Genomic DNA, 14,284 nt, shown 5'->3' with positions numbered 1-14,284 from the left:
AAAATTGTTTCCTAGGAAGAAAATTCAACAGAACAAAGGAGTGCATGTGAAAGGCAAACCACTGGCTCCTTGGTCTACACATCTGGGTTTACAGGAAAACTCTAATCCTAAATTAGCACTCTGCTTCAGGGTACCCCACTCTGCCACCCCCAGAAACCCTCCCCACCATGGGTCACCTCCCAGCTCTGCGGAGCCGGAAGTCTGCCCTTCCCAGAGGACAGCTCTGTGTGGGCAACATCACAAGGGACAAGGTGATGGGCAGCAGGGAGTTACAGTTACGAGCACATGGACTGAATTCCTTTAGTCCAGCCACCTACTTACGGAATCTTTCAACAGGCACCAAAGTGAAAACACCCAGAGAAAGCACATGGTGCAAAAGCTTATTGAACTGTGAGAATAGATTCAGTTTTATGTCTCAAAGAGGGAGTTCAGTGGCCAGAAATATTGTTAAGTTAACCAGAGGAAAAGGCACTTTTGCCCTAACCTGAGGCATGAATCCTGAAGGTGATGCATTTACTCTAAGAGTGGTGTGCATGAAGAAAAGGTTAGAAAGAAATACCTGAAGAAGCAGGGGGTACGTGTTTGCTGCAAGCTGTGGGAAAGTTTATGGCTACACACTCCAGCTGCATCCCCATTTACACACATATATGTACCAGCATCTATAACCTTGTCCTGGGGCAGAGATGGCTTTCTGCATGGTCAACATTGTCTCTCCAGCTGTGTGCTGGAAGACAAGATTCCTTCAAGAGCACCTCACCTTAAAATCTGTCAATGTCCATTTAGAAGAGACAAGGCAGTGCTACATGGTTGTGCTTGACAGGCAGGAAAGGCTGGTTTTCCTCTACCTTCAGCAAGAACCACAACACTGAGACACTCAACAGGTGATTGTCCTGCAATGAGGCGCAGCTAAAGAAGAACCAACAAGTCAATGGAGGTACTTACATCTGTCACTTCGGTCTTCAGGACTGGATGAGGTCTCCCGGTCAGAAATGAGGCCAGAAACTGCAAAGATCTTCTTCCCTGTATCATCGACTTTGAGGGAGCCGGGGGAGCTGGAGGGGAGCTGCGTGCCAAAGTCGTACTCCTTCCCATCAGCGTCTGAGAAGCGCAGATGGGGTGAGTCAGTGTCATGGCAGTTTTTCAGGCGCTTGGCCGGCGTAAAGGCCGACTGGTAGCTCTCCCGGTCTTCAGTAGATGCAAAGGGGCGGAAAGCCCCAACGCCGCTGTGGTTCAACATACTGATTGGGGTGCAGTCCAGGTTGGGGGGTGCAAACTGGGGGTGGAGGTGAAGCAAGGATGGAGGAAAGTCACGGTTTGCAAATGCTCCCGGCACCCCGCCTTGCCGGTGATACATGGAGGCAAAAGTATATGAGCCGTTGGTAAAGGGAATATGCACGTCCTTATCTGCTGACACGGGGACCCCAAAAGGCCTCGGCTGCTGGCAGGGAATGGAAGCATCACGACTGGCTTCAGCGGTGGAGGCAAGAACCATCAGTGCTGGGGAGGCCAGTGGGTTGGGGAGGTAGGGTGAGTTCTCCATCTTGAACGCTGCCCGGTGTAAGTCCATCGGAGTCTCTTTCCTCAGCAGGATCACAAGCGGAACGATCTTCCCTGGAAGGAAAGCAAAGCGATGCCTGGGAACGGAGCGAGGAAAATTACTGGAGCATCATCACCCTCCAAGGACTGCAAGGAAACAGAAAAGAAAAGACAAGTGGTTAGGTTTCTGCACTTGTCTCCCTGGGATGCTCCAGCAGCAGGGTGGCCACATGTTACAACCCACCGGCCAGAGACGCGCCACTGTTCTCATTCAAGAAAATCAATAGACAACTTCACACACTAGTGGAATCAGCTCTGGCCCTCCAGGTTAAAGGGTCTCATCCAGTGCAGAAGAATGAAAGGCAAACCAAACATAATAACGTGCTTGCTGATTTAATAACCCACTAATAGACAAGGTTCGGTCTAAAATTAAGATAGTAAGTCCAAATTATAATTGCAATTTTATCTGGCAAAAGAGGCATGTACAGATAATTGCAGTAAACTTAAGAAAGCCCACACATACACACACCACTATTTGCTTGGATGGGTGTGTGTGTGGAACCAACATAAACATGTGGTTCTACATAGTTACCCAAATAAGCCAGCATACATGGTTATGCTGTACACGATGCTGAGGACATATATAACAGACATGTATTTTCTTTCACTCTCCCAGTACATATGGGTAGGTAATACCTGAATGTATATAAATATATATACATACATACATACACACACTGTTAGAATGTAGGAATGTGACTGTGTATGGGTGCATGTGTGTGATACACAAATACCCATGCTTGCACACACGGTCCCTGTTAGCCGAAGGAGATGACACTTCCCCAGCAAAACGCCTGGCGTCTCTGACAATATTTAAAATCGTAATGGGTGCTTCTGCCATCTGATCTCTGCAAGCGTCTGCCTTTCGGGTTGGGGATAGGAGAGAATGGCTCAGTAATTTTAGTTCCTAATGCACTGACTCTTAAGTAGATTTGTAAACTGCCCTGGATGTGCCATTAACATTTAGAGGAAAATGTTAACAAAATTTCTGCCTCGCATCTTGCTGAGCCTCCCAGGTTGGCCGCAGCCACCCAACCAGCCACAGCCCCCTCCCAGGGAGAGAGAAGGGAAAATGCTCCTTTCTGTGTCTCCCTCAGTTCTCTCTGGCTTTTTGTGTTGTTATTTTCTCCCCCAATCAATCTCGTGTCTTTTCTTTTAAGCTTCCGCCGCCTGCCATTCAGGCCCCACAGCCCAGCTTAAAATACAAGGACTATAACTTTGAAACAATATACTAGCCGCTGGAGCTCAAAGGGCCAGAAAAATCATATAATAATAAAAAGCTGTTACAAATTGTGCCTCTTAAATCCAGAGGGTCAAACATCTCAAATAAAACTTAGTGAAAGAGTGTCTCCCTAATGGAGTGCCTTTTGTACTCCATGAATGAGGGAGCCTAGGTTAACAAAGTGTATGAAATCCAGTCTGTGGCTTTAATTCAGTTCAGGGATAACATTTCCTCTCTCCCATCCTGTACCCAGCCGCTCCACTGACTGTTATTAATTGTGAAGATGAGTGGACATCATCTCTCTGCTTCCTCATTTGGCACCCATCCTCACAGACATCATTGCTAAATTACCAGATTATGTATCTCGCATTAACGGATTTGCTCTCTTCCAAATTTCAAATAACTTTCCTGTCGAGTTCTCACCAAGGAGAGTGAGGGGGAGAGGGAGAGTGAGGGATGCCAAGGGCATCCTGGTCAGAGCTGCAGTCCTGGGTACACTGGCTTCACTGCTTCATGCGAGGCTGATCAAAAACTGGAGGTCAGGAAACTGCAGCCACTGATAAATTTGGAGTTGCTGGGGGTTTATGCAACCATGTAAACATATATACATACATCTAAAGAGATGCATGCAAATGAGCCTCCCTTCTCAGAAATAAACAACCATTAACATGGAAGTGAAACTGAGCAATCACAGGAAAACATGGATTTCCAGGAGGAAAAGAAAGCATCCACCTCTGCCTCCTTTTCTATTTTTACTTGTGCCATCACCCCATTACGTTAAATGTATTTCATAAATTAGTAATTGTCCGCAACACTTGACACTCCTGTAAGATACTGTGAATCACTATGGCCGTTTATTCGTTTGCAAACTTCATTACACTGGGAATAAATCAACACATTACAATATCTCAGCCAGCCAAATATAATTTTTTTTTTCTTCAGCTCCCACTTCCTTTTTCGTTCTCTCCTGCTGCCTCCTTGCCCAGGACCTCCCCACCCCCAGCAACACGGGCAGATTAGACTGCGGCAGACCAGTCATTATGAAAATCTATCGTTAATACACTCCCAATGTCAAAATGTCATAGGTTTAAATACAGAACCCAAAAATAAGAAAACGAACAGACCTTCTTAATTAAAAAAATATGGATTGCAGGGTAATCAGCTGGAGGGAACATTTGGGTGCCGGGAAGGCAGTGGGCACGGGCAGACTGAGGAACTGCTACTTTTCTGCCTCTATGCTGATTTTTTTTAATTTAGCACCTCGCGCAAATCCAGATTAAAATAACTCCAGCTATTGATCCGAGCAGTGGAATTGACATTAATTTTAGTTCACTTCTCACTTTGCAAAGGGATCAATAGGAAGTAATAACAGCTGACATCCCCGCTGAAAGGAGGAGAAAAGACGGGCTAGGGACAGAAATCGAAAAGCAACCAAATAAATCAGCAGCTACTTTTCCACGGCATCAGACAAACTCCAAACAGATTGCAAAAAGTCTTTGTTGAATTAACTAAACAAGGAGTAGAGGGAGGGGGGGTGGAGATCAATCTATGAAGCTACATAAACTGTCTCCCAAGTATGAAGGTTAGATAAATAGACTGAAAACAAAGTCTAATTTTTTTATTTTTTTTTTTCATGGCTATCTATAGGCACAGTTATTGGGTTTTAGAGCTACCCTGTTTCAGGTGTACACAAATTACCTGTGTAATTGTGTATGTTACTAAGAACAAGGCTACACATGCCTCAACCAAGACAAATTGAATCAACAGCCTTTAGCTCTGAACCATTAAAAAAAAAATATCTCTCACCAAGGAACAAGTTGTAATCAGTTATCTCTGGCTCGTTTTGGTTCCTCTGCCTGGGAAGGTTGTAGCACTGTGCTGAATTAGTTAAGAGGAAAGTCTGACCAAAGTAAGAGAAGCCATGACAGAGCTGGATTTAGCAGGCATCACAAACACCCAGCAAGTGGAGAAAACTGCAATGACCACTGGTTAGAAGCACAAAACCCACTTGCTAATCAGCCTGCAAAGAAACACACACATATGCAAGCACATGCACACCTCATATGCAGCCACCAGATCTGCAAATCTTCCACTAAAATGTTGCTCAAAGTTGCTATTACTAAATCACCTCTCTGCTATCGATTAAAATAAATAAAATGCACCACTCTCGTTTCTACAACAGGTTGCATATTTGTGGTCTCTCAACCATTTCCAAATGTCAAAGATAAAAATAATGGGGCAAATTAACATTTTTCTCCCTCCAGAAACTAAGTTTTCTGGGGAAAAAAAAAAAAAATTAATTAACAAGCTATGGGGAAAAAAAAATTAAAACAATAGGAAACTCAGGAAAATTGATGATGCGTGTAAATTAAGAAAGACCCAGGAAAAAAAAAAAATCACAATATCCATTTACATTAAAAAGTTTTTTCCCCATAAATGTCAAGTAGGAATTTAGAAATATGCTCTGTGCAGAAAAGCCAAAGATTATAAAACAAAATAATGCCAGCTGTTTGGGGATTTAAGTGCTCAAATGGATTATATATTTGAACCAAACTGGATTTCCTTATAATAAATAAAACAAATGCAAGCTCGAAAGCCAACAAAGGAGAGCTCTCATCACTGGATTAAGATACAAAGGAAAAACAGTTAATTTTTATTATTTTTTTTTTCCCAACCCGTGAAATGTGCCAACTGCAGCCGCACACTCCGGCAGCTGCTGTGAAAACCGGTTAAAAAAAAAAAATAAATAAATGGAAAAAAGAAAAAAAAATAATTTAAAAGGAGAGCGAAGGAGGAGGCGGCGGGGTCGACCGGAGCAGCCAGCCCCGGTCCCAGCCCCGGTCCCAGCCCCGGTCCCAGCCCCGGCCTCGGGCGGCTCCCCCGGGCAGGGCAGCCCCGGCCTCTGCCCCCTCGCCCCGCACTGTGCGCCCGCTTTTGTTTTGCTGTAAACTTCTTCCTCCCCCTCAAAAAGTATTTTTTTTTGTTGTGTTTTGTTTTGTTTTTTTAAAGAAAAAGAGATGGGGTGGGGGAGGGAAAGGAAAAGCCCCCGGGCGGAGAGGAGCTCCCCGCGGCGCGCGCTGCTGGCGGGAGGGAGCGCAAGGGGCTTGGCAAGATTTAAAACCAGAGGGGGGGGGGGGGGAAAGAAAAGAAAAAAAAGCCCAAAAAACCCAAAACGTACCGAGGGCTTTGCTGGCTACTTTGCCCTGGCCCGTGTCCCCCGGCCCTGCTCGCAACTTGGCGAAATCCGAGCGAAAACCGCGGGCGGCGGGGCCCGCGGGGAAGCCCCGCTCCGCCGGGCAGCGCGGGAGGCTGCGCGCCCCGAGCGCCGGGCACCGGGCACCGGCCCCTCCGGCAGCGGCCGCCGCGGCACGGGAAGTGAACCTCCCGCTCCCGACTTTTCTCTCCCGCCCGAGGCGGTGGTGTTAAATAAAGCCAAATAAAATAAAATAATGAGAAGGGGGCGAGCCCCGGGATGGAGCCTACCGACGCCGCCAAGCCCCGCCGCTCCGCTGTCCCCGCCGGCGAATTAAACAGGTGTTTGGCGGGGCCGGGGCTGCGGGCACGGCTCGGCCCGGTACGGCTCGGCACGACCCCGCGGTCCCGCCCGGCCCCACCGGGAAGCGGCGACCGGGGCGCAGCCGGCTCTGCTCCTCTTCTGCCTTCCCGGGGATTATTCTCTCCAGGGAAGGGCAGCGAGAGGGGGCTCCGCCAGCCCGGTCCCCGCAACCCGTTAAGAGCGGCTTCCCCCCCTCACTTATTCCTCCTCCTTAAACCCCAAGTCACAAAGATCATCAAACGCCACGATGACCAGAGTTGTTTGGATTTATTGCAACAATCACTTACCATACACATTTCCTGTGTGGAAGGATAAGCATTCAATACAACTCTTTAAGTAGACAGTTCCTAATGATTTCATTGTGGTCAACCAGATGGTTTTTATGCATTTAGATCTGAAGGTGAAGAATTATTTTCCATGCTTCCAACCTATTTACAGACTTCCCTGGACTAGAGCTGGGGTTGTTGGTTAAAAGAAAGAAAATCCTGCGATTTCCCGATTGCTTTGCTGGATGATCCAGAAAGTTTTGTAAAGGACCTAAAGCGAAAACGGGGATAATTCCTTTCACCTCTTCTGGCTTTCCAAGCTACGCAATTCACATGTGGAGTAATTTTAGCTCATTCGTTGAATAACGGTGACAATTTAAACGGCCTCTCTACCTTTGTTTTATCTGCAATAATAAAACCAGAACAACACCGCATGTGAGATCCAAGCGTTTGGTTCCTACCTGAGAGCAGTCAGGGGCAAGGGCGGCAATCTTTTAAGGATGAAGGACCCGAAGAGGGGCGAGGATGTTGGACAAACTTCAGCCTGGTCCAAAATTAAGCTAAGTGTCTTCTAAACAACGTGCGTTTTTTTTAAAAAAATCATTAATACTAGTTCGGTCTTCGAGCGGGGATCGCGCATTTTTGTTACGGCTTAAAACTAAAGTTCACATGGGGACTGCACGACTGCAAAAATGAAAGCTTCGGAGTAAATAAAATTACTGGCTGTTCAGTGTTTCTTGAGCACACAGAAATCCTGCCGGGTTTTTTTTGCAGATACTTTTATTGCAAGATAAAAGCCTCAGCTTGTGTATTAAGAAGAAGGGGGGAAAAAGGGAAGGAAAAAAAAAAAAAAAAAAAAAAAAAAAAGGCATACCCAGCGTGTCTGGGTGCGTGGATCTGCTTATTTCCTTTGAAAAAAGTTTTTTGTTTTGCAGCCGCTGGGAAATGAAGTTCTCGCTGCCCAGAGCGACCGCGGAGAGAGCGAGGTCCTGGGCTCAGCGGAGGGAAGCGAGGAGAGAACTCCTCGGGCTGCCCCACCTTAAAAATTAGGGGGGGGAATGTGAAAATAGAGTTAAAAAAAATAATGTCTACTTGGGAGCGGGTGCTCTGTGCCGGGCTCCGGGTCCGGCCAGGTCTCTCCCGCTTTCTCCCGCCGCTGCGGTGCCCGGCACCTGATCCCAGGGTGGCTACCGGTCCCCCCCTCCCCGGAAAGCCAGCGCGGGGGGAGGATCCGGGCAGCTCGGGGCTCGCCGAGGGTGCGGGGGGGGGCGTTTTATCTGCCTTTCCCCTCGGCATTACCATGCCGATCCCCACCCACCCGGCCCTTCCCGCGGCCGGCGCGGCTCCCCGCCGCCGCCGAGCCCCCGGCTTCCCCGGAGCTGGAGAGGGAGAAGGGGGGAAAGGGCGCGGGGGGTTGGAGTGGAGGTGGAGAAGGGGATGGGAAGGTGGGGGGAAGATAAACTTGCCCTGCAAAGTTTGCGTGTGGCCGGGTGGCCCCGGTGGCCGGTACTCACGGTGCGGTGCCGGCGGGGGCTGCGCGGAGCTGGCGGCGTGCGGGGAGCGGGGGAGTCCCGGGCGTGCTGGCCCCGCTGCGCGCCCGCGGCTCGCATGTAGCAGAGCGGGAGGCGCCGGGGGTGCGAGGGAAGGAGCAGTGCTGCCTCTCAGTGCCGGCTCTCATCAGTGAATGAGCCTCCACTCTCCCAGGGACTCCTGCCTGCACACACACATGCACACACACACGCACACACACACACTCGGAGCCAGGCTGAGCACTGCATACATTAGGGCACTCGGGCAGTATGGGAAATGCAGTCCAGGACCGGGAGCCCACCAGCCGGCCGGCCACCAGGCACAGCCCCCAGAATTGCCCAAACGGGGAGCTGGGAGGCTGCTCCCCTCCCAGGGGCACCGCTTGTCCCTCAGCCCCTCTGCACCAGTCTCGCCCACCCACTGTTAGTATCTTGCACCGGTCATGTTTTCAACCCAAGCTTCCTGCCACATTGAAGCGGGACACTGCAAGGTCCCCTGGGCGGCAGGTCCCCCCAGGGCAGACCCATGCCCCTCCAGCCCAGGGGGCAGCTGGCACCCCTTGGGATGCTCATGGGCACACAGCCTCCTCACACATACCCTGCTGTGTCTCCTGGCACTCGGGTGCCCAGGGATCGGCAGATCTAACAACATCCCCAAATTTGCCTTGGATGGCTGCAGCAGAGCCAGAGCCCAAATCAGGGACTTCACACTCCCAGTGTTCCTCCAGCTGCAGCACGCACGGCACGCACGGTGCTATTTAATGTTTCCTGGATGCACGTCCCAGCCCTGCACAAACCCTCCCGCACACGCGCTCCACCTCGGCTGTGGGGAACTCCCCTGCCAGCCCTGCGCTTGTCCAGAGCAAAAACTGCCCATCACAGAAAATGGAAGAGCTGGTTTTAGATGGTGGCTCACATGCAACCCTCATCTCAATGTTTCTTGTGAAGCACACCAGGGATTAATCCAAGAGACTTACTTATTCCACCCAGGAGGGATTGTTTTGGTTTTTCTTCTTCGACTGCTAAATAATTCCAAGTTGTTCTTAAAAACAGAATATGGGCAGCATTGTTGGCTCTTACTTAAATCTGCACTGGCATTCTGAAAGTATGACCATGCTACACGACACACTGAGAAAATAAGTCCTCTCCATTAGCATTATCAACCTCTTGGGCTACATCCTGTGTGTGTGAGAGAGAGTAAGAGGGATTACGTGCTCATATAATCCAAAAACTTTTGTGTAAGCAGTGGCTCGTCACTAAAGTATATGTGTTGGTTTTGCCTGTTACTCCATGGGTAAAAAAACTGTCTGCAGGCATAGTAAGAAATGTGGCCCTACCTGGGGTCATTGTGCAGACCACATGGGTTTGCCTCTCCACCGGGCTGAAGCTGACTCATCCTTTCTACAACACTTCAGAGACAGGTCTTATGCAGTCGGGGTGCTTGCATACCTCATGAATGGTAAAATCTTTGGAAATGGTAGTAAATGTAGCAAGGAAAAGAAAAAAAAAAAGGCATTTCCATTTTCACACATTTCAAAACAAAAAAAACGTGGCATTTCAAGCTTCTCTACTCGGGAGAGCACCTGAGTGAAGGAGCTTCATGCACTTTCTGTACTTAACCATCAGTAGCTCTGTTCCCTGCTCCGACCTGCAGCTCAGCCATACAGAGGCTGATGATAGTCAACAAAAAGATCTTGCCTCACCTTCAAGGCATCAGCTCCACTGCTGCTTTCCTGCACACCATGTGCAGGAGGCAAGGAGGCTGGCAGGGCAGGCAGCAGGCAGCAAGTGCTGCCTTCTTCTGTGGATCAGCCGTGGCACGATGGTACACGTGGGCTCAGATTCCTCAGCTCCTTTTCTACTTCATGTCGAAACTGGTATTTAGATATTCCAGGTAAAAATCCATTGCAATTGTGAGCAAACATCACTATGCATATATTCTGCTCATTAATAACATCTTGCAGTTACCCCTTGTTTACAACCTGGTTGTTCAAGCCAAATCTCTACTTTTTAACTAAAATTATGATTTCAGGACTTGGTAATTTCTAGCACCTCTTTGGAAACATACCTATCCCACAGGCTGAGTATTGCAGACGTGTCCCAGCACGAGTCCAGCTGATTTCTGTGAGGACACTGAACGAATTGGCACCATACACCCATCCTGCAGCATGCTCCACACCAACATGACCAACCAGCTGAGGCCTTAGGTAAATATTCCATAGGGTAGTAAAAAAGAGCCACATTTTAAACATCAGAGTTCTGACATGCTTCAGGAAGACACATTGAAACCCAATTCTTATCTCCCAGGGATCTTGTGGAAAACATTCAGTCTGTGAGCAGCCACAGCCCAGCTTCTGCTACAGCTTCACAGTTGCAGCTACACAATTCTGGTTTAACATGTGCTTTGATTATAAAGCCCTATTTACAGTACTTACAACAAGGTGAAAAATGATCCCTCAGATTTCAACTTCTTTTGTTCTCAGCTGAAAAGCAAGTTATTTAATTTTATTATTTAGCTTTTTTACTTTTCAGTTCCTTAGTATGGAGAAAGGGATCTGAATCCTGTGCTGGTGTTCAATTTATGCTAGCTGAGAATCTAGCTCCACATTTCCAGACTTGAAAAAAAATGTATGCAGCTTTATTTAACTTTCTGTTACTGCACCGTTACACAAGAAGTTAATAGAGTTTGGAATCAGGGAACAAGGCTGGCATTTAGCTAGCTTCTGTGAGCAATGTCTTCAGAGGAAAATGAGAAGATACACTCAAGTTATTTATATTTGTAATTAACATTAATCTGTATTACTAATGAGGGTTTTGATCCTGAAAATGGATCCATAAACATGGACTCCTGCACGACCATGAAGCTGTGACATGCGCAGAGGCCCATAGGAAAAATTTCCACTGAAATATAGTTGATGCTGATAATTTGAACCCTAAAATAACTTTGAATATCTGATTTAACTTTGTGTGTATTGCTCATCTGTAAGAGTAATAGGGGACACTTCAATTATTATTATTTTTTTGTAATTAGTATTAAAACAAAATTTGAGATTGTGATCAGCTATTATTGTGCTCTGCCTTTTCATTACAAATGTTGTTTTAAATACCAAACCCTGAATTAAATTAATATATACAATTCTGAACCTACAGAGTTGTTTAGATGCATTTAACTTTACGCATACAGATTTCAGTAGGATTACAAATAATACATAAAGTCAAGGGTACATGTAAATTCCAGCAAGAATGATTCTTACAGTACCAACATACAATTTTTAAAACAAGTGACCTGTGATTTGTTATGTCATTCAGCTGTGATTTTATAAAATTATATTGAGAAATATGATAAATTATAGCAGCAACTACAGAAGGCATGGGACAAAACTGCATGGCCCACGTTCTGGCAGCACGTTGGGATGCTGTGGCAGTGTGTTGAATTTGGTGGGCACTGCCCTGCTGGGATGCTGTGCATCCCTCAAAAAGTAACACCCTGAGAAAGTGCCAAAGTTCTGCAGTTCTGAAATTACTGGCACCGTCACCTCCGCTAGAGTCTGGCCATGTCTTGCATCCTTTCATCTGCAGTACGGGTGAAGGAGGGGAAAAAAGTTAATTAGTTAATGAATTAAAACCAAACCTTTTATTGCAATTAGGCTTCTACGCGGCTGTCGCTCCCAGCTCCAGTGGGTGGCCGCTGGCGTGTGTAATCTCCATGCCCTCTGCTGGCTACAGCCAGCCTGTCTCATCAGCGTGCCACCACCACCCTGCCCTCACGGCCGGGAGAAGGACCACTTGTCCCCTCCTCGGGGAAGATGCTGAGAAGTGGTGCCAGTGGCTGTAGTACCCACTGTCCAAATGTTTTTGTCCCCTGGCTTTGTCAGAGCCGTGGCCCTGGTGTAAGCTTTGATGAGCTGGTGGCTATCTTCCAGGAGGACAGGAGCTTGAAACCTCTGCAGTTAGCCATGTCTCACTCTCTGATGCTGTTAGGAAGGACATCTGAGATGAAGATTGACCTATGAGTTTGGGAGAATTATTCTGGTCTTAACAGCTGATCTGGGCTTTACTCTGGTGATTGGGATAAGGATTGTCCTATAGTTCAACAGAGCTAATACAGGATCTCTTCTTCTGAGCCATCTGTGACTGTCCTCTGCCAGTCCTCTTTCTCTTTTAGAGCAAGGATCTGGCAGAGGCAGTACTGAAACAATGCTATCTGCCAGAAGTTTGAAATTTAGAGCTGGCATATTGTCACTGACTAGTCCTCCCAGAATGAGAAAATAGCCCTTTTAATGACTTGTTGACGCAAAGGACTAGCACTGAGAAAGTTTCCTTCAGCCTAGAAAAATTTTCTATTGCCAGCAGATACACATGTCCCTTTTTCATCATCACCTAGACCTCTTCCAAAATCTGCAGAGTAACACAGGAAAGCAAGGAGAATCTCCTGGTTCTGCTTCTCAGGACATGCTACAAGATACCACTAAACTTTTAAATCTTGCTCGTCACTGAATCTCTACAGCAGAGCAGAGACCATGCTCAGGACTTTGCAAACAATTTTGCTAGATGTTCTTCACAAACCACCGTCCTTTGGTACTACTTCCCATGTGAGCTTCCCCTTGGAAAATTCCTTCTCCAAAGAATGTACTGCAGACTGGGTGCCTGGCACTTGACAAGTGGCTCTATCAACCATTTCAGAAACACTGCTCACAAGTGAACATCACCCAAACTATCCTTTCCAAAGTTGCAGCCCAACCCAAATGCTTAGAGTAAGATGTCCGAAGCCCTAAGTGAGGCACTTCTGGGACACTCTGCTCCTCAGGAAATTTGTCTCCAAAACTTCACTTGTGTGAGTTGAGCACGTGCACTCTGCAACATCCTTTCCTATTGATTATTTCTAACGTTTGCTGTTGCAGCACTGGACACTTGTTTTCTGTACAAGCATCCACTCTTGTTTCAGGGCCCTCTGAGCAATGTCCTGTTGCTGTGAGTTCCACAGGCTAATGGTGTGGAAAAATATTTCCTTGTGACAAGAGCTACACCTGTCCAACCCCCCTTCTGTGCACCATCCATCACACTGACAGCATAGGTAACAGGCCTGGGATCATGTCAAAGCGTGAAATAGCTATAAAGGCAAAGCATATGTGTTTGTCATTTTTGTCATTAATGGGATCAAGTAAAACTAAGGCAAAGCTATTGAACTGTGCCTTGCAACCTGGGGGAAGGTGTGAGAGCAGCTCAGAGCAGTGGCTCCTGCTTTGGACACTGGAAAGCACATGGGGTGAGCAAGGCGTTGCTCTTCTTGCTTATTTCTTGGAGTTTGCTGTGACAGCACCTCAGGGAACATGTTGGATTTGCTCTCAGGACTCAAAGAGGCTGCACAGCCTGGTGTATGGGCAAAGCCTGGAGGGACACGGGGCTTCACCTACCTGAGATATGGGGCTCGCCAGTTCAGCAGGGAACCCACATACAGTGAGGAACTGGAAACAAACCCCACCTTTCCTTTAGCCAGGCAAGCTAGTGAGCTTTTAAGGCAGCTCGCTGGTGTGATTAGTTAGAGCCTAACATGAGATAAAATCAATTGGAAACTTGTGTGAGTTAGGGCTGCTCTCATCAGTCAGTTTGTAGCAGCCAAGTGCAGCATGATTGTTATTAATATCTGCTACAGATATATAAGCTGAAATGGTGCTTTACAGTAAAAAGAAAGACAAGTTGCTCTTTCCTAGAGAACATACAGGTTGTGGATCTCATTCAGAGCAGAGCTGAGCACCCCACACATCTGTAGTAATAGAAACTGGCTATTCTTAGGAGGAAATATACTGGTGCCCTACATGCACATGGATTTTCTCAAGATACTACATAACACAGAGAGATGCTTTTAAGAATTTGAAGGGCTGAGTGTTGTGATGTCTGTGGTCCTGCCCAGGAACCACCTTAGGTATTAGGCAGCTCACCACGGGTGACTAAAGACAAGCCTATGCTTTGTGCCTGCCTTCTTTCAAAGTCAAATGCTTTATGCCAATGCAGTTAGTCCTGTGTGAGGTTGGACCTCAGCACCAGCTGTAGTGCTCACTGTTGTGACTGCTGGGATAATTCCCATGCTGCCATACGAATGGGATTGCTCCATAAA

The 14,284-nt window shown here is 47.3% G+C and overlaps 1 protein-coding gene across 7 annotated transcripts in view; it reads right to left on the bottom strand.

Annotated features, from left to right (window-relative positions):
• Nucleotides 1-8,172, bottom strand: part of RNF220 (ring finger protein 220) — a 222,848-nt gene extending 214,676 nt beyond the window's left edge. Inside the window, exons 1-2 of one of the 7 annotated variants that reach the window (XM_051624653.1) lie at nt 8,155-8,172; nt 943-1,683 (exon numbers count right to left, since the gene is read on the bottom strand). In XM_051624653.1, the coding sequence (XP_051480613.1) occupies nt 943-1,567 (625 nt within the window). In that variant the 5' untranslated portion in view covers nt 1,568-1,683; nt 8,155-8,172. Of the gene's footprint in view, nt 1-942; nt 1,684-7,101; nt 7,460-8,154 lie in introns of those variants that run through there. The other 6 variants (XM_051624652.1, XM_051624657.1, XM_051624655.1 and 3 more) reach the window with 6 other exon arrangements.
• Nucleotides 8,173-14,284: the final 6,112 nt, after the last annotated feature.

Source organism: Apus apus, chromosome 7 (genome assembly GCF_020740795.1).
Source record: "Apus apus isolate bApuApu2 chromosome 7, bApuApu2.pri.cur, whole genome shotgun sequence".
NCBI classification, from domain to species: domain Eukaryota; kingdom Metazoa; phylum Chordata; class Aves; order Apodiformes; family Apodidae; genus Apus; species Apus apus.
The sequence above is the reverse complement of the archived record's forward strand: the minus strand, read 5'-3'. Positions and strand labels throughout refer to the sequence as shown.